At 40.4% G+C, this 21,003-nt stretch overlaps 1 protein-coding gene across 8 annotated transcripts in view; it reads right to left on the bottom strand.

Annotated features, from left to right (window-relative positions):
* LOC127157236 (R3H domain-containing protein 1) overlaps positions 1–21,003 on the bottom strand; it is a 58,098-nt gene that overhangs the window by 20,438 nt on the left and 16,657 nt on the right. For 2 of the 8 annotated variants that reach the window (XM_051100474.1, XM_051100476.1), the window contains exons 2-17: positions 15,018–15,216; positions 13,354–13,516; positions 9,507–9,542; positions 9,124–9,216; positions 7,790–7,910; positions 7,625–7,703; positions 7,396–7,455; positions 6,361–6,501; positions 6,074–6,182; positions 5,872–5,964; positions 5,761–5,789; positions 4,810–4,863; positions 4,510–4,727; positions 3,277–3,504; positions 729–871; positions 323–424 (exon numbers count right to left, since the gene is read on the bottom strand). In XM_051100474.1, coding sequence (XP_050956431.1) covers positions 323–424; positions 729–871; positions 3,277–3,504; positions 4,510–4,727; positions 4,810–4,863; positions 5,761–5,789; positions 5,872–5,964; positions 6,074–6,182; positions 6,361–6,501; positions 7,396–7,455; positions 7,625–7,703; positions 7,790–7,910; positions 9,124–9,216; positions 9,507–9,542; positions 13,354–13,476 — 1,629 coding nt within the window. In that variant the 5' untranslated portion in view covers positions 13,477–13,516; positions 15,018–15,216. Of the gene's footprint in view, positions 1–322; positions 425–728; positions 872–3,276; positions 3,505–4,509; positions 4,728–4,809; positions 4,864–5,760; positions 5,790–5,871; positions 5,965–6,073; positions 6,183–6,360; positions 6,502–7,395; positions 7,456–7,624; positions 7,704–7,789; positions 7,911–9,123; positions 9,217–9,506; positions 9,543–13,353; positions 13,517–15,017; positions 15,217–17,498; positions 17,786–21,003 lie in introns of those variants that run through there. The other 6 variants (XM_051100478.1, XM_051100480.1, XM_051100475.1 and 3 more) reach the window with 5 other exon arrangements.

Genomic DNA, 21,003 nt, shown 5'->3' with positions numbered 1-21,003 from the left:
GTTCAAAAACTTTTGACTAGAAGTGTAAACATTTAAAAAAATATATATATTTATTTTATCTCAAAGAGGTTCAGCTGACGGAACAGTAACGGAATCACTGATCTACAGGACTGGAGTGTCAGGGGATTGTGGGATTGACAGCGGTGAAGAGCGAACGATGAGGGAGTCATGAAACTGAGAAACACTCGACTGTTGAAATGAGACGCACACGGTACAGCACACAGATCCTCAGCAGAAACACAACACAAACGGATGAAGGGCAGAGCGACGAGACAGGAAGTGATCAGAGAGAAACAGGAAGTAGAGAAAGAGCTGTAGGTACCACAGTGAGCGGCTGGTTGGGAGACACTGTGAGGATCGGCGGGTAAGACAGCGGCGAGTGCTGGACGGGCGGAGCGGACGACGGCTGGACAGACCAGAGAGGCTGAAGACGCCGAGCAGGAAGAGGAAACACACAGAGGAAATGGATTTAGTTCCAGATGTACAGGATGGAAAAAGGAGGTGTTAGTTTACAGCACAACAAGAGGTTTATCGAGTGTAGAAGCTGTTGACAGACTCGAACTAATTTCCCATCATGCTCTATTGTCGTCAGAAGAACATGTCAGCGCTTCATTCATAAGTAGCGATCCACCAATTAACGATTCGTCAGGATGACCATCAAATACTCCCATAATGCATCACAGCTGACCTACGGACCGACGCAGCGACATCACAGCCACTAAACTCACCTGCGGCATGACGTGATTGGTGGGCTGGTGCTGGGGGTGGGCGGCTGGAGGCGGAGCTACAGATGATTGACACCTGGGGGCCTGTGAGGCCACGCTGGGGTTGTAGACGACTGCACTGCCGTCAGGGTTCAGAAACGGCTGACCTGTGATCATTACAGAAAAAAATCATGATCAGCAATAATTTACTGAATTGAGAAACAATTAAAATCCAACTATATCAAGAGCTCTTTATATAAAGATGAATATATATTACAAAAAGAAACAATTAAATGTAAAAGTTAATGTAAAATCTCCCTTAAGTGTTGATTATTATATCTAAAAATAAAAAAAGCCATTCAATTTAATAGCTTGGGCTCTGATGTTTATTGTAACCTTTAATATTATAGTAACGTGCCAGTAATCTATATAGTTTTAGACTTAGGACATTTTTAATTATAATTTAATTTATTTAAAGACAACGCTAGATCTGTTCAGTAAACCACTGTTTAATAAAAAAAGAATTCAATTTGTGTTTTGTTTTCTTCTGTGCTGATTTCAAAACTGCGGCACAGAGTGAAGCGGCTTTTTTGCGTAGCGTTCCTCTGATAAACAGCACATCTCAGCTGTGTGATTATTAATATCTTTGCAAAATGTGAACTATATCATCGTCTGGCTCTGATCCACTCAACGTGACTATAAAATGAAGATAATAAGATATTATAAACATTAACCTCTCATAGGTTTTTGTAAATTATTTCCACTGCGGTTTCATCTGTTCACAGACAAAGATGAACAGCACCAGTTTACGAACGATGGTGTAAACGAGGTAAAATCAGAGAGGAAGTCTAAAAATAAGCCTGTAAATGATGACAAATGGAGCACAGGAGACGTTTGGTCTTACAAACAGCCTCATTGAGCTCCAGAACACAAACACGCATCCCAGAGGCCTCGACAGAAGAGAGAAATTTCCCATTTGCAAACTCCTTAAAAGAGGTCAATAAGCAATTACACAGCCGCGCCGCCTGCTGTAAATGCATTACGAGCCGTCCTAGCAGCCGCGTGCATATTTAAACACGGCTCTCCAACGAGACACCATATTTCACACGTCCGTCTGAATGCGGACACATAACAACGGCTTCATCACGAGTTTCCCAGCAGCACACCGGTATATTCACATCAATACTGCACAGGGCCGAGCGATAATCAGGATTATTCTGCTCAAATATACAATCACGTTTACTGTTATTTTACATGCATCAGAACGTCAACTCACATGGTTTGCTCGCAGATTTAACAGCGCAAAAAAAAGCAGATTGGCTGTATTATACTATTTTTTTTTAGCAGGATCTCTCAATACAGATTGCTTTACTTAAACATACGTTTGTGGTGTTTTCAGCTCATCAGTGCCTTTTTCGTAAAGCAGAGCAAGCGTGCAACTGGTTGCCAGGTCATGAAAATCAAGTAAGCCACAGGACAAAAAAATGTATTGATATAAGAGAAAAGCTCTGACTGGGGGATTTAAGCGCTTGACATCTTGCAACCGTAACTTTAAAAGCTTGTGGATGCTTGACTCCAATGCAAGATAACGCAAATGGCAAATTAAAATTAAACATTTCAGGATATATAATCAGCAGGCAAATATCACAGACGACTGTAATACTCAATTATTTGAGCAGAATATCTCAGAGATCACATTTTTGTCAGTGTATTTAATGGTTGCCAGGTTGGGAACGTTAAGTAAACTATTGGTATAAAATGTGTCAATGTAAGAGAAACGCCCTGAATGGGGTTTTAAGCTCTTGACATCTGGCAACCACAACCATAAAAGTTGTGGAGGATCATTACGCAAAATGGCAAATGAAAATTGAACATTTCAGGATATATAATCAGCGAGCAAATATCACAAACGATAATGCTTAACAAACTGGGAGAAACAGAAATCATGCATACATGCGTGTTTAAAACACGTCAGTCTGAGTGACACAAGAAACAGCACAAGTGTCTGTGTTAAAGAAAACAGATTGGCTGTAATACACTTATTTGAGCAGAATATCTCAATAGACATTGATGAACTTAAACGTACATTTTTGTCAGTGTTTTTAATGGTTGCCAGATTGGGAAGATTAAGTAAACTACTGGGTATAAAATCTGAGTTTTTTTTTTTTTTTTTTTTTTAAGAGAAAATCTCTGACTGGGGGATTTAAGCTCTTGATACCTGACAACCACTACGTCTGTGACGGCTTGTTACAGATGCAAGATAATGAAATTGGCAAATGAAACTGAAACGGCTTCAGGATGAACCAACCAGCAAATATTGCAGAAAATAACCCTTGATAAACTGAGAGGAAATACGACTGATAGTGCATCTACGACACAGCTTTTTTAATTTCACTGTGAAGAAGAGATTTAAGACCTTTCAGAAGAAAACAAAACCTGTGGTGAAATAATGCAGCGTAACGTCCCATCATACAGCATGACGCGTCAGTCTGAGCGACGCGGGGTTAGGATCGGGGTTAGTGGAGGACGTGAATCACGCATGCGAGAGAAACCGGCGGCAGCGTTTACCAACCTGTGTGCGGGTTGACCAGGATACTTCCGGCCGGTATCCCTGCGGCGTCCAGCGGAAGCAGATAGTAGCTAGCGCTAGCCGTGGACGCCGGCGGCTCATAGGAAACGCCGCCGCTAGCGCTGACAGCGGGGAAGGCCACGGGCTGCGTTAGAGCCGCGGCGGCCGGAGGAGGCTGGGATCGAGCGAGCGAACCCGTGGACGAACCTACGCTACTACAAGAGTCAGAACCTAGAGAGGAACAACCACATGAGCCTTAACGAGCAGATTGAGAGAAGAGCAGCGGATAGCGGACATTCATTGGGGATCGTCAGCGTCACGGATATTAAAACACTCCAGAATATGGAAGGTCAGACAAATTTCAACAAGATGCTCAATTCAATTTCATTTCTAATTACCTCAGGGACCAAAGCAATGCAAGAAGAGAATAATTGTATTAGCTGAGAATGACATGTTAATTAATTTCTGATTAGTGTCTCGCTTCATTTCAAATATGGGATGTTTTTCCTCTTTGAAACTAAAAATATGTGTGTACATGTCAAAGGTAAAAACCACACACACACACACACTACTGGTCAGCAAGATATTTCATGTTTCTAAAACAAGTCTCTTCTGCTCACTGCATTTATTTAATCAAAAATACAGTGAAAATTGTGAAATATTTTTGCAATTAAAAAAAGCTGGTTTCTATGTGAATATCTGTTAAACTGTAATTTATTTCTGTGATCAAATCTGAATTTTCAGCATCATTACTCAAGTCTTCAGTGTCACATGATCCTTCAGAAATCATTCTAATACTCTGATTTGCTGCGTAAGAAACATTTCTGATTATTAGCAATGATGAAAACTGTTGTGCTGCACAATATTTTTGTGGAAACTCATGTATTTTATATTTCAGGATTCACAGATGAATAGAAAGTTCAAAAGAACAGCATTTATTTACTGATTTATTGATTTATTGAAATCTTTTGTAACATTAGATTTGTAACTTTTTGAATGGTTTGAGCGGTAGTGTATAAACGATCACCAATGAATTCCGAAGACTGAACAAACAGTGTTAATAAAGTTGAATGTGTGAATTCAGAGCATGCAGTGAGACACAGACGAGTCGCTACATAAAACATGCGGTTATTGCAAGAACAGAGACTGTATAAGAAGAAAGCAGGCGATTTGTGTGTCGACAATCATATACATCTGTCCAGGCGTCCTGCTGCTGTCCTGCGGTGTTTCCCTCACCTGTCTTTGAGAGCCGTCCCACGCTCTTGCCGCTGCTGGAACTGTCTCCGCGGATCAGAACCGGGATCCCGCTGAAGCTGCTGGCTTTGGTCATGGCGGGCTTCAGGTTGCGGTTGGAGCTGTCCGAATCGGTGCTGCTCCACGGCCGCGGCTCCGAATACTTGGCCTCGTTCTCTGAGCTGCTTTGGCGGCTGCTCCCCGACCGGCCGTCTTTCAGTCTGCGAGAGGAACACCAGACAGATTCAGAGAAACAGCTTCATTTCATGCAACTCATTAGATCTGATGGACGCTCACAATCACCTGAAGATCTGCCGTCTCTGCTGGATGTTGTTGCACACCTCGTCCTCTTGAATCCTGGAAAACATGTTGCTTATTACTTTTTAATGTATTTGGCAGATGGTTTTATCTAAAGCAACTTACATTGCATTTGAGGTGCACTTCAAGCATTCAAGTTCATGCATCCCCAGGGAATCGAACCTACAACCTGCATCAGTTTAGTGTGTGAAAAAGACCCTCACTAAACATTTAAGCATCTGACAGCAGCTTTTATCCAAAGCCACTTCTACCTTTTTCAGTTCATGCATTCCCTGGGATTCGAACCCACAACCTTGGAGTTACTAACACCATGATCTGCACCAGTTTAGTGCATGAAAACGACCCTAAGTAAAAATTTATGAATTTGGCAGAAGCTTTAACCCAAATTAATTTCAATTTTTTTGGTTTATGCTTTCCTTGGGATTCGAACCCACAACCCTGGTGTTGCTAACACTGTGATCTGCACCAGTTTAGTGCATGAAAACAATGCTCATTAAACATTTATGCCTTTGGCAGAAGCTTTAACCCAAAGCCACTTCCATTTTTTTCGGTTTATGTTTTCCTCGGGATTTGAACCCACAACCTTGGAGTTACTAACACCATGATCTGGACCAAGTTAGTGCATTAAAATGACCATTAGTAAAAATCTATGCATTTAGCAGAAGCTTTAACCTAAAACATTTTTTTTTTAGTTTATGCATTGCCTGGGATTCGAACCCATGACCTTGGTGTTGCTGACATCATACTTTGCTGTTTGAACTGAAGCTGAATAGTAATTTAGATTAATAGTCTTTTTAGAGCTAGAATTTGAGTCTCTGCATCACTGATTCTGTTTTTTTCCTGTTTTTTCCTGTTTATCTCTGTGAAGCTGCTTTGAAACGATCAGCGTTGTATACACCACTGCAGAAATGATGTGACTTGACTTCTCACACTCACCTTCTGTCCAGCGGAAAGGTGTCTAAACCCTGCAAAAGAGATTCAGTGTTGTTTATTTTCATGTCAAAGAGCCATAAGCACATGAGATAATATTGCTGTAACGCATCTCACATCAGCGAAGATCCTGTCTCTTGCTCTCTGATATTCCTCCTCTCGCTCCTCGATGGACTTGCTCCTCCTGTCCTCCTTCAGTTTCATGCGCATCTGAAACACGGAACGCTCTTTGAACTCCAAATGCGGCATCACATCACATTATGCCGTTACTATGCGAGCTAATGGTTTGATGTGGCTTCATTAGCAGATCTCCACCTACCACGCTGTCGTCTTTGTCTATGCTGGAGTTGTCCCTTTTTAAGATGTAGCGCTTCTGGAAATCGTCCGTCTTGTCGTCTCTGATGTGTTCAGAAAACTTCTGATCTGGTCTGCGCACGAACGGAGAGAGAAATCAAAATGAGAAACGCTCAACACGATCCCTGCGACAGCCCGACGCAAACCCCTCACAATTACGCTTCTCACGCAAAACTCATTTCAAAGGGATCAAATGCAAAACGTTTGGTTTCGTTGTCTCACACTGATCGCTAGCATTCAGAGGTCACTCACATTCGTGTATTGCTGGTTTTGTTGACGATGACACATTTGCCGCTCTGGTCGACGTTGTGGTCTAAGCCGAAGTAAGCAGCGACTCTGTGCAGGAGCATTCGGTGATAGGAGGTCATGGGCGGAAACTTCCTCCTCTGACTCCTGGAACACACCGCAAACATCAATAACCCGCCGCTTAAACGTGTTAAACTATTAAACGGTTTATGAATTCAACTGATTTGACTTGTGTTTTGATAGCTAAAATTTAAACAAACCCTCAAAACTGAATACAGAAATATTAAAATAGATATTAAATGGAAAAAAAAGGAATTTGGGAAAATTAAATAGAATTTTGAGAAAAAAAAATTCAAATTCCAAAGATTCCATAGGGCCCTAAAATGTCAAAATTGTTGCTAAATTGTATAAATTTCATAATTTAATTTAATTATACATGCCTTTTGATTATTAAAATGTAATTAAACCACTAAAACAGGACCCAGAAAATGAAAAAAAAAAAAAAAAGAAGAAGAAGAAAAATAAATTTGGGAAAATAAAATTTGTTCAATTAATGTTGAACTTTTAATGAATGGTATAAGTTTCACTAAGAAAAAAAAAAGTTAAAATAAAAAATAAAAAAATAAAAAATTTGGGAAAATAAAATGGAATTCTGAAAAATTTTCTGAAATGAGTTTCATAGGGCCCAAAAATTTAATTTATGTTGACTATTTAATAAATTCTATAAGTTTCACTATTCAGTAAACAAATCATTAAACTTAATACGGAAATATTAAAATAAAAATAAAAATGTAAATAAATTTTTTTTTGTTAAACATTTAAATGTTAAATTGTTGTTAAACTGCAGAAGTTTCTTTATTTCAATTACTATGATGTGCTTTTTGATCACTAAAGCTTCAGTTAGATTACATTAACAAGCAATCAGGAAAAATTATGGCAGAAAAAACTAAATCCAGAACATCTACAATTGACAAAACATTATTTGAGAAAAAATAACATGGATGTCGTGAGGATGACACAGAGCTGTGCTGAAGGACTTACTCATTATTACTGATGAAGTCGAGGATGTCCTGCTCCAGCTTCAGCAGCATCATTCGGTCCCTGACGATGAACAACTACAGTTAGCCATCGCTTCACACAGAATCAATCACACGCAGTAACCATTACTGACTAACAGAACTAATATAACCAGAAGTTTCCACGACAGGAAATGCACGTCCACCTCTGGAGGTCAAATGTGAGTGTTTGCTTGAGGTCAAGATTGTTTCACCTGGGGTTGTTCTTCAGTGTGTTCACCAGAAACCCGTGCAGGTCGATGCCAGTGGAGTCCTTGTATTCCTGACTGGAATCTGCACAAGCAGAACAACATGTTAACAACACGTGTGTGTGTGTTTTCCTCCCCCTGAAACATCCTCACACTCCTCATCTCACACACCTCTGGACAGCATCTTGCGTGGCATTTTCTCCAGCTTGTTGGCACTTTTATCGTCCTCATTTGCAGTAAGAGGCGATTCTTCTTTGTCAAACGTCTGGGAGAGTTTAATATGATCTCCATCCTGCGGATAAAAACAAACACAACACTAATGGAGCTTGACAGCCAATGAAATTTCAAGTAAATATACACTTCAATTAGATTCTGATGTGATTATGCTAACTACCTCAATCATATTTTAATAAAACCACCCAATATGCAACTAAGATTTGATAACGTCCATCAATTAATAATAAACCAGAATTTTTAATAAAGCCTCCCATAATGCAACTGAGATTTGATAACTTGGATCAATTAAAAATGATCAAAAAGCACTGACAAGAAAAAGAAAATGAGTTTGAATTAGTTTGTCTTCAAGCAATGTTTAATTGTAAAATATGTGACCCTGGACCACAAAAATACTTACATCAGATGAATAAATAAGCTTTTCATTGATGTATGGTTTGTTATGATAGGACAATATTTGGTTGAGATACAACTATTTGAAAATCTGGAATCTGAGTGTGCAAAAAAAAAAAAAAATAATAAAAATAAAAACATTGAGAAATCACCTTTAAAGTTGTCCAAATGAAGTTCTTAGCAATGCATATTACTAATCAAAAATTAAGTTGATATATTTACAGTAGTAAATTTACAAAATATCTTCATGGAACATGATCTTCACTTAGTATCCTAATGATTTTTGGCATAAAAGAAAAATCGATCATTTTGACCCATACAATGTATTGTTGGCTATTGCTACAAATATACCCGTGACACTTATGACTGGTTTTGTGCTCCAGGGTCACAAATATGAAATTAGTCTGATTTCAGAACAGCATAAATGCGTCAGTAAGAGAATAAAGACACTTTCAGTCACAATTTGTATGAATGAACCTTCAACTCTCCTGAGACTAAACTAATCGCTTATTCTGTGATTAATAACAGAGAAAACAAGCAAAACTGACAGAAAACAGAGACCCTTCACGATTCCCTACAAATGCACAAGTTTACACTTCCTGTCTGCCCAAAAACATTGAAAGCTAAAACGCTACATAACACGACGTAAACAACAAAACCAGCCAATCAGAAGACGCTATCACAGCTCATGTTCACATCACTGGATTTATTATGCAGCTCAACTGACCTCATACAGACATATAATAATAAGATATTACTCTAATGTAAGAGAAATATTACTGAACGTACAGTAAGACCGAAACAAGACTGCACTCATAACACTCCACTGAACATTGATTGAGTCGAGCGGCGCGTTCTGTGATCTAGAGCTCGTTTACCTGCTGATCTTGAGGCAGCTGCGTGGTAATCGTGGAAGGACAGGGATCTTCACAAACGGCCAGGCTCCGAACTAACTTTACCTTCGCGTTCGACTGGAGAAGAGCATGAGTGAAATTACACAGAGTCACGGATTTCACAAGCACACGTGCACGAGCGCATGACAAAACCAGGCCCTGAACACAGCGATGAAACTGAAAAACCCCATGCAAACATAAACACGGCTCCCGGATCACAAAACGCTCAATCGAACAGATGCCGAACAGGTGCGTGCGTGATCCTAAACGAAAAATGAGCATCATGCAGAACTGAAGCACAGGATGACGACACCGAACCGCTCGTCACAGTGAAGACTGAAGCGTCAGATGAGCTCATGCCGCCGTACCTTGGGTCTTTTAGCGGCCGCTCCGGGTGTGTGCCGCTGTACGGTGAGCAATGAGAGAAAACGAAGCATGTCAGACTCACCGCCGTTAACGTTTCTGAATCACAAACCACAGAGAGCTCAGCTCTGCGTGAGAGAAACGGACAAAAGACACAGACTGTACATCTGAAGCACTTACAGGAAAAACATCTGCTCATCCTGTAACAGATCATTAAACATCACACGACTGAAGCGCCGTTTCTTCTTCACGAGACAAAATTGAGTTTTGCTTCTGAGCTCAACGGCAGGAATATTGGAAAAGTGGCTTAAAATAAATATATATTTAGCGCTAAACCAGTCCTGCGATTTATGAAAACCTTTCCGTCAAATATCTCAGACACTGATTAGATTAATAAAAGCCGGAGTGTCAATCAAAGACATTATTAGATTTACAGCCGCCATCTTCCTTCATTAGACACGAGAACAAAGAGTGTGTCGCCATCTTCAAATGTTCCTCCAGGACACACTAGAGGTTTCTGTTAATATAATAGAATAGAAATATGATCCCTCAGGATGAAAAACCCATTACAGAATCGCTCTGAATGATACTTACAAAATTGAGGGGGAAAAAATATGTAAAAAAAAAAAAAATTATATTATAAAAAAAAAAGAAAGAAAAAAAAAATACAAAATTATTTAATATTATTTATACATATATTTTATATATCAAATAAAATTATATTAATATACATACACGTATGATGTTTTTCAAAACTGCATATATATCACTCTGAATAATACTGAAAAAATAAAAATAAACAAACACACATATATTTATATATATTTATATATATATATAAATAAATTATACATACACACACACACACTGTATGTACACTGCCGCTCAAAAGTTTGGGATCAGTAAGACTTGTAATGTTTTTAAAGAAGTCTCTTCTGCTCATCAAGGCTCCATTTATTTGATCAAAAACAGAGAAAAACAATAATACTGCAAAATGTTATTACAATATAAAATAATGTTTTTTATTGAAATGTACTTTAAAATATAATTTATTCCTGTGATGCAAAGCTAAATTTCTAGTCTTAAGTGTCTTAAGTCTCACATGATCCTTCAGAAACCATTCTAATATGCTGATTTATTATCAATGTTTTTTGTTTTTTTTCAAGATTCTTTGATCAATAAAAGGTTAAAAAGAACAGCATTTATTTAAAATAAAAAGGTTTTCTAACAATATACACTACTGTTTGAAAGTCTGGGGTCCGTAAATTTTTTATTCTTTCTTTTTTTTTGAAAGAAATTAATATTTTTATTCACCAAAGATGTGTTCAATTAATAAAAAGTGACAGCACAGATTTACATTGATAGAAAAGATTTATATTTTGAATAAATGCTGTTCTTTTCAACTTAAAAAAAAAAAAAAACAGGCTCCAAAAAAATATTTGTCAGCACAACTGTTTCCAACATTGATAATTCTAATACTAAATCAGCAAATCAGAATGATTTCTAAAGAATCATGTGACACTTAAGGCTGGAGTAACAGCTGATGAAAATTCAGCTTTAAATCACAGGAATAAATTAGATTTTAAAGTATATTAAAATAAAAACCATTATTTTATATTGTAATAACATTTTGCAATATTACTTATTTTATAAGTAATATATATTACATTACTTATATATTATTTTTTCTGTATTTTTGATCAAATAAATGCAGCCTTGATGAGCAGAAGAGACTTCTTTAAAAACATTAAAAATCTTACTGATTCCAAACTTTTGAGCAGCAGTGTATACATGTATGATGTTTTTGATCACTGCATATAATCACTCTGAACAATACTTCAAACACAGAAAAAATATATAATAAAGTAAAATAAAAAAAAAATGACACACTAATAACATACATCAATATATAAACACACATATATTTATATATGTATGTATGTGTATATATGTATGTATATGTGTGTGTGTGTATATATATATATATATAGATATATATAGATATAGATAGATAGATATAAACCTAGAAATCCGCACTGATTGAGTCAATCATCTGTTGGCCTGTCTTTTGTCTCAGTTGTTCTCAGCCTCAACAGGCAGAAGTGGCTGATTGTTAATAAGCTCAGGGTGTCTTTACGGAATAATGACGGATGGTTATTCAGCTTTAATTGGCTATTGAACACGCCGTATTCCCCCGAGGGGCCGAATCTGGCACGAGGCCACGGATCCTCAATGACAGTCGATGCTGGAAGAGTCGCGTCCGTCTGTAACGCGCACATGCGGCGCTGCACCGACAGCAGGAAACTGACAGATGGTCGTAAAGCTCCTCGCCGCGGCTCGCGGGATCCCGCCGCTCGCATTGGACATCCGTTCTCTCCTCCGCCGGAGACGGGAGAGGCCGCACGTGAAATGAAACGAAAGGCTGGACGGAGGAAATGTCACCGTATCAGACAGAAACAGAGGAATCTGTCTAATGGAGACGCAGCGGCGTAACCTTCAAACGCTTAACCTTCTGCATCCGAGCGTCGCGTCCACGTCCGCCGCTCCTCGTAACACAATTACGCACGATTGATTGGCGGCGCTGGGCTGCGGCTCCCACGGCAGAACGATCGCTGCGCTGATTTGTTTCGCTGACCCTTGCTCTTCACACAAACAAAGGCACAATCGCTTCTGAAGGACAGAACCAACTACTGCGATCAATACGTGCAATACAGCAACAATGCAGCGCTCCGAACGGCCTGCAGGGGGCTAACGATCAATTAAAAACCAATCAATAAGGACACGGCTGAACGGCTGCTGTTATATTCATAAATATGCGTTTCTTAAAGGTGATCGCGGAACAGCAGTGCGTGAGCGACATGTAATATGAAGTTATTAGTAGAGCTGTCACGCGATTATAATTTTTAATCCAATTAATTAGATGATGCACTGATTAATTAATTGGAAATTAATTGCACATCAATTTGAGCTGAAAAATTACCCCCAAAAGATCATTTAGAAGTCATTAATGTGTTAGATGAGAATTAATGTCTTTTAAATTCTAATACTGAAATATGAAATGTTTTTTCAAACTAAAAGCTCCAGTGGGTGTCAGTGAGTCACTGTCTTAATGAGTGAGTCATTGAATCATTCGTTCAACTGATTTGTTCAAACTGCTGATTCATTCAGAAAGGAAGCTGAAAAGACTCTTTAGGAATGAGTCACTGAACCACTGATTCACTCGAATTATTCAAAAGCACGGAGTCAATCAGTAACGAATCAAAGCTGCGTGTTTTGAACAGAGACTCAATTCTAACGCGGCTTTGATTGGAACTACTTTCATTTGTGAAATTGAGCAAAACAGATGATGTTGTGCCTAAAACACAATATGAACTTCTTGTTTACTGAACTGTTGTATAAATCAATATCAATAATTGCAGTGGTGCAGATACTGGGGAAAAAGCAGCACTCTCGCTGGTGTAATATTGCTGAACTATATCATATGATATAAATATAAGAGGGTGATTTTTTTCATGCTCACATCTTGAATTTCAGGCTCATTTAACTGAATTCTAATAGACTCTATAACACAGTCGGTTCTCCTGCATCATGTTCATCAGTGTAAGATGACAGACAGACCTGGACGGGCGGCTGTGGTAAAATGCATTAATCATTTTATCTGTCTCAAAACATGTGCACCAAATTCACGCTTTGAATCCACAGCCCTAAAAATAAGTCTTCATGCAAGTGTTCACAAACGCTCTCCATGTGTGTTTTATCATCTCTCTTCATATAAGGCTTTGAGTTGTTGTTCTTGAGGCTTTGGACTGAAACGGAGAAAGGAGAGCTCTGTCTCTGTCGTGACGTCATTACCTGCGTCTCGTTCCTGTCGTCGCTGCAGTGTTCCTCGTGCGTGCGGCTCTCTGGCGCGTCTGCGGTCGAGGCGTTCTCGTCCAGAGATCTCATAGTCTCGGAGACAGAATCAGACATCCTCATCAGACACGGCTACCTGGAGCGTCGACCAAGAGCCTGGAAGCTGAAACACAGGCCAATTATTCTAACGTGCGAATGTGGATATTTAGAAAAAATATTCCAAAGACACTGACTGGTTTGCTTCTGAAGCGCATCATTAAACATGCAAATGTCTCTCACACAAGCCTTTGTGCTCTTCACAATTTACCCTCCGTCAATATGTACTAAAATAGCATAAACTTATATAAAACGGCATGACGTCTTCGGTGACGCGGTCGAGTTCTCTAGGGAGACGCTATACATGAGCGCCGTTACCCAAACCAATTAACCTCCGACAATTATGAGCCGAGAGTCTCGCGCAAGAATCTGAAGAGCAAAGTGAGCTAATGAGAATTACACCAATCTCAGACTTTCATTAACACGTTAGCGCAGAGTGAGATTTCTAACACGCGTGACGCTCCAAATCCCCGGCGAGACGCGGGAGCGATGACACCTCATCCAGATGGTGGAGAAACCTGTGAATGCAGGCAAACTGCGCTTCGAAGCGTCGCATCAGACAGCCGCGAGGAATAAAAACACTCATAAACCAGAAGAACGCTTTTCTCTTGGTCTCCGTCCTTTAAACACACTTCTGCCCTCAGAAAAGCGATTTCTAATCATCTTTTACCCATCCACAAACTTCAAACAACATTTAAAATTCATTAAATATGAATTATTTGTATGTTCTGAGGAATTGCCTAGAAGCAACACGGCGCACCTGTGCAATAACAATCTTTATTTTCATTTAAGGCAAGACACCGCAGGTGAATACGCTTAAAAAAAACCTATATATAATCACAGTACTTCTCCAGTTTTTGTATCTAAAGTTTTCTGAAAGGTTATATGTAAATATGGAAATGAAGCATTATCTAATTAAATATGCACTAATTTGCATTTCCAGAACAGAAATCTGAACATCAGAAAATCTGATAGATACTGTCAACAGACAGAAAACAAGCACATTTTCATAATGTTTTAGGAGTGAAATGTTGTATAAATCAGTGTGAATGAACAAACCTTCAGATATAGAGAGGAATAAAATTGCAAAATCTGGTATTTGTAAGAGAAAAACCTCTTTAAAGATATGGACTGGAATGGAAATCTACAGACGCAAACAGATAAAGTGCAATAAAACAAAAATGTAAATGTGTATTTTGCATGTTTTCTTTCCTCTAGTCTAAAAAAAGAAAAACACTTTTTGATTGAATTGACCAGTTGATTAAAAAAATAGTTTTTGCCTGTAGTGTCTCGCCTTAATCCAGTATTTTAGTGTTTATCTAATGCAAGTCAAATTCTGAACGCACATTAAGGATTCACTCCAGTGCAGTGCGGTTGGTTTTCAGTATCAGAAGCTTCGATTCGTTTCGTTCCACTGTCTCCTAATGAGCACCAGCTCAAACATTAGTGTTAAAATCTGTGTTTGATTGCAGTAATGAGGGTCATTTATGCAGGAAAACCATCAGCATTTTTTTCACAATGTGAGCAACACAGGCGATAAACAGAAGAGCGAGGAGCGGCGTCGTTACCGGATGTTCTGCTGCGCGCTGCGGGCCGGCTGACGTCGCCCTGCCGTGAAGACCGAACCCTCGTCGCTTTCAGTGGCGCTGCGGAGCGTGTCGTCGCATGTGCTGAGCGTGAGGCGGCGGCCCATGTCCCCTTCACCGGCCCCGGAGCCCGATCGGTGCAGCGCGGGCCGCCGACACGGCGCTCATGTCCTTCAGGAACCTGCAGACACAGAACGACAGGTCAGGACGTTAACACTGGGAAACTCGTTAGCGATGCGATCGCGGTGGCAGCAGTACAGATTTTAATGCCGTGTCAGCAACCCGGTTATAAAATATTCAAGCGTTGCATAAAAACAATTGAAGAAAAAAAAAAAAAAAAACATTTTACATTTATATATGATCAATCTGACAAATACATGATACACAATCTTCAATGAGCTCCAAGTTGCAATCGCATTAATGATCGCAAACTCAAGCGGGATTATAGTCAACGAGGGGCGAACGAGAGCTGAAATTAGACGTCTTGCACTTTGACCTTTAGCGAAGCAGCACGCCGGACCGCTTTGAAAAGCAGCCTCTTTTTTCCCGTGAGATGAAAGCGTGTGTGGAACGGAGGGCACAGCTAAGCAAACACTCCACACTGACAATGTAGCGCATTTATCAGGCTAACACGCGCGGCGGCCGCTGCTGCTGCATTATTTAAGAGGCTGATGGCCGCGGCTGATTGATATTCATGAGATCTGTAGCCCCGGGGTGTGTGTGTGTGTTGCCATCGGTCTCTCTCACACACACACACACACACACACACACACACACACACACACACACACACACACACACACACACTCTCTCTCTCTCTGACAATCATGTTGCACAAGGTAGCTGTCAAATCGCTGTGTGTGGGAGTGACGCTGCGCTCACAAACATCCCTCAAAATGAATTCTGCAAACTCTTTTCTCTCTCAACTGAGATGCAGAGAGAAACAGCTTGTTCTGATCCGCACCGGACGCGAGCCGGATGTCCAATCCAGCAAAGATGGAGCCTCGACGGGGGACAAAGAGAAGGGAAGAGACGCGTGCCAGGATCTGGAGACACCATACGCTTACAGATACACGACAACACCTTCACACCAGGACAAAGAGCCGATGACCACAAATAATGTCACTTAGACACAAAACTGTTAATCTGACACTAAATTAAATGACAATGTTGTTTTGTAGATTTGTCTTATCTGCTTTGTGTAAAGCACTACAGAAATAAAGCATGACAGTGGCTGTGTTTGTTTTTCCCATAAAGCGCACGTTTCGTGTTCGAGAGCGTTCGGCGCTAATAGGCCGGCGCGTAGCAGTCGAAGCGAGACAGAAACGATGTTTGAATGAGACGTCGAGAGCTGCACGGTCGAGCGCGCCGGGAACTGCTGACAGGCGGATTGGGAAAATGAAACAGGAAAGAGAAAACGCAGTTTGATGGCACTATCAATCTGAACTCACGGCCCTAACGCTCACGAAACCTCGCGTCTAAATGAGACAGAGGTGTTGCTGTCGGACGAACGCCGCACACGTATCGACTGTGTCAGCGTAGACAAATAAGCTGCTTGTTCTGAACACGTTTGTGAAATGAGACGAGAAACAGACGCTGCCAATTTCAGCCACGTCTCAAACCTGGGAATTATTTAAAAATAAATAAATAAAATCAAATTAGCAGACAACTGACACACAGCAGCAGCATTGCAATCATTTATGCATTTAGCAGATGATCTAAGGAGGAACAATCACATCTCGTATCAGACATGTCATCAAGTGTAATCTGTGCACTCAATTAATAATCGCATATGATATCAGCATTTATTCCTTCATACATTACTAACCACAGCATCTTTATTAACACAAGCCCCATCTGTGCCGCAACACCGTCATTATTTCAGTCAATTATGCTCAGATGACTGACAGCTGCCTTAAAAATACAGAACAAAAAAAACAGTACAAAATGGTTTGATTATTATATAAACAGACAGATTTAAAAGGAGTGAGTCTCGTGAACTTTCACAGTCTCTAATTCTAACTTAATAAACAATAAAACATTTTTTAGGTGAAAAACGGTTTTGCAACCCAAAGCTTTTCTAAATCTGAATTCTCCAGCGCCGTCACTGATACGACACTTTGGATGCGCTTCATAAGACGCTCGAGTGATCAAACACCTCCATCAGCTCATCAAACACAGCAAACAAACGTTCTCCGCACACAGGTGAAACTTCATAGTGAAATACAACAAACCACCACTCATCAAGTGCACTTCACAGCATCTATTACGGTGAACGCTCATCATAAATCACAGCGGCAGCGACCCGCGAATGTCCTCACCTCACCCGATCGCAAACGCGCCGGAGCACGTCTCCATCTCCGTCCCGACACGTTCGCCTCTCTGAAACGAGCGGCCTCGAGCAAACTTTCACCAGCCGAACTCTCTGCGGCGCACGGCTCGCCGTTACCTGTCCGCACTCACCTGACGCATGTCGGCGGTCATTATTTCCATCGGTCAGAGGGTTAGTTTCCATAGTACCAGAGGCTGCATGCGCCGCTGCGCTCCCTAAAGCGCCCCTCCTCCTCCTCCTCCACCTCCGCCTCTCCTCCTCCTCTCTGTGGCTCGGTCTGCAGCGAGAGCTCCTCCGTCTGCGCCTAACTGCCGGAGCCCATGGCTGAGACTCTCGCCCGCAGCCTCAGAGACAGCGGCAAATCAACGGCTGGCCGGCGTGATGTCAGCAGCGCTCAGCCAGTCAGATCGCGCGGCTGCGCTCGCGGCACGTCACTGGCTAAATTGAGCTCTTCATTAGCCAAACAGCCACAGCCCGAGGAGTCGGGGGGGAGACGTGGGTGGTTTACCTTCACCCCCAACCCCAAAAATACACCCGCAGCGCGCGGGGCGGGTCGCCGGTCCGCGGAGACGGGTCACACGCGAGCGCTATTTCGAGTGGCTTTAATCGATAATTGCAGGGCGCTTTTCACTCGGATGCAATCCTTCTAATCGCTACGACGTTCCAGAAGCTCGTTTCCATACGGACGGTCCCGACGTCAACCATTAAAGTCAGTCCGTTTCCGTACGGACTGTCCCATGTCAACTAAACAGATTAAATTAAGCGGGGCACAAAGGAGGTGAATGTGGAGCTGTTTTCAGACGAAACGCTCTAAAATACTGCCAACATCCCACAAACAATCATGCATTTATAAAGCACTCTGAACAATGCAGACTGATTCAAAGCAGATTCACATTAACAAACTGGAAAATAACAGTGTTGCAGGTGATTAGCGTAAAAAATTGATTGATTACATTAATAATTGCAAACATTTTTTGTATTACAAGTTTTCTAAAATGTTAGCTTTAAATATGCAAACGAGGCATTATTTAATGAAATATGCACTAATTTGCATACATTTCTAACACAAAAATCTAAACACTGGATGAAGTCAAATGTTTTTACATGCTGTGAGAGAATTTTGTGGATCTCATTTTGTCACTCCATAATTCAGAAAAAAACACACAGAAAACAATATATTTTTCACAATTTTAGGGGAACAAAATGTTGTGTATAATCAAGCAAATTATATATGAACAAATACCTCTGTAAAAACCTTCAAGACATAGACAGGAATAAAAATGTAAAGTGTGGTGTGTGTAAGGGCTGCTAAAGTGGAGAAGAAAAAACTCAATTAGGGAAAATGGCCTTTAAAAATATGTAATGCAATTGAAATCTGTTGACACAAATAGATAAAGCGCCATAAAAGAAACACTCAACAGTGTCTTTTGAATGTTTCCTTTCCACTAGTCTGAAAAAAACACTTCATGGAGAGAAAAAAAAAAAAAAAAAAAAATTTTCAAAAAGGCCAAAATGTGCAGGTGCATGAAAAAAAAAGAGTTTTTACCTGCAATGTCTCACCTTAATTTTGCAAAATTCATCAATTTCTGCTGTAAAGCAGCTCTACAGAAGACAACAGTCATTATTCAGATCAATTCAGATTCAGTTCAGTTTAATAACAGCATTGATGTTACAAACTTAATCAGTTATGAAGCAAATTTGATTCTTCATGTTAAACTATAAAGCAGCTCTACAGAAGACAAACGTGTCATAGTTCAGTTCAATGTTGATTCGATTCGGTTCAATAATGGTGTCGATTTTAAGTTCAAATTCAATTTCAACCTCTGCAGAAGACAGTAGTGTCATTATGTAGCTTAGTTCAGTTCATATTTTGTTCTCATCCAATGAACTTAAGTTAAATCGATAATGCTACTGAATATTAATAGTGTTTAAACCCAAAAAACAACAAACCTGTGATGGCAAACGTATTCGAGCACATATTCTAGCAGAATGGTTGATGTTCATTTAATTGTAACCTTAACTACGGAAATAATTGATGCACACAATGTAAGAAACACGCACTAAAGAAGGTAAAAATGGCCCTAAAACAGTCCACCGGCATCTGAAGAACTGTAATTTACATGTAATTAAAGAGAAATTCTCATCTAGTTGGGTTCACATCTTTACACTTCCACTGCTCTGGAATAATTGCCCCGCTGATAAACGACACGCTGGAAATCTTTCACCCCATAATCAATTTATTTCAATTGTGTGTGTGAACTATTACTCCAGGAGACGAGATGAAGATTTCCTCCCGTGTGGGACGGACAGACGGACGGACACAAGCGCGTCTGCAGCTGCAGAATTAGGCTAATATCAGTTTTCAATGAAGCTCCTCAGAGTTCACATTAGTCCTCAGAAAACAGGGATTGCGACGAGTAATAACGCAGGAGCACATAATATCCTAATAATGAGAAGATGATGAGAAACATCACGCGAGCTGCTTTATTGACGAACGTGAGCAAACAGCCGCGAGTCTCGCATTAAAATCACCCGTGACATGTTAATATTTGCTGATTTCTCCCAAACGCGTCTTCGGCTCCGGCGGCGAGCGTGCGACGCGTGTTTCTGCGATCGCTCAAAGGAACAATGAGGTGCCGAAAACACCACCTAAACTGACACGCGTGTCATTGAGCTGCCGCGCAAGTTTATTACCCGTGTTCAGGTGCCGCGGCAGATTGACAGGCGGAGGTGCGAGCGGCGCGCGGGTGGGCGAGAAGCGTCAACACATCAGGGCGCACGGGTGGAGCTGCTGCCAACAACTGCGGCGTGACCTTCCCAAAGAACCCCGAGCCAACACCGCGGCATCATCGCTTTAACACGTGAGCGCCGCTGACTTACGGACTGACAAGGGCTGGTGTCACTAAACAGGACGCTTCTCAACACATTAACCTGCACGACTGGGCAGTTAGAGAGGAGGAACGTCACCAGAGAGGATAATGGGAAACGCTGCACCTGCAGCAGCCTCGGCGCAACACCTGCGCACAGTCAGACGCTCAGAACATCATCACACGCTGACGGGAAACGATCCTCCTTAATCGCCCTTGACTACAGGAAGTGATCAGCTTACAAAAGAAGAACACAACACTGATGGTCACTAATCACGGAGTTAATCAAGAGTCCAGTGCAGATATTAGGAGATCAATGGCGCATATGTAGGTCTAGATGAATCCTGAGCACATTTTCTCAGAATGTCTATAGTGAAAAGTACAACAAATATCACTTTTGCACCAAAAGAAAAATCCACAACAGCATTACTATGACTTTCCAAAACAGGAAAAATATGGAGAGATAAGCAAGTTGGTCAGAAAAGGGAAATGTCAAATTTGCTGTTGTTTTAGAAACACACGCAGTGATCCGGGTTCATACAGACACTGTACAATGAAATTCCAGGACTTTCCAAACACTACTTTTTTGATTTTCATGGACAATCAGAGATCTCACGTATCAAACTTCTTCTATTTAAAAAAAAAAAAAAAAATTATATATTATATATATATATATATATATATATATATATATATATATATATATATATATATATATATATATATATATATATAAAGGCAAAAAATAAAGTGAATCAAATGATTTGCA

The sequence above is a fragment of the Labeo rohita genome, unplaced genomic scaffold (assembly GCF_022985175.1).
Source record: "Labeo rohita strain BAU-BD-2019 unplaced genomic scaffold, IGBB_LRoh.1.0 scaffold_102, whole genome shotgun sequence".
Classification (NCBI taxonomy): domain Eukaryota; kingdom Metazoa; phylum Chordata; class Actinopteri; order Cypriniformes; family Cyprinidae; genus Labeo; species Labeo rohita.
The sequence above is the reverse complement of the archived record's forward strand: the minus strand, read 5'-3'. Positions and strand labels throughout refer to the sequence as shown.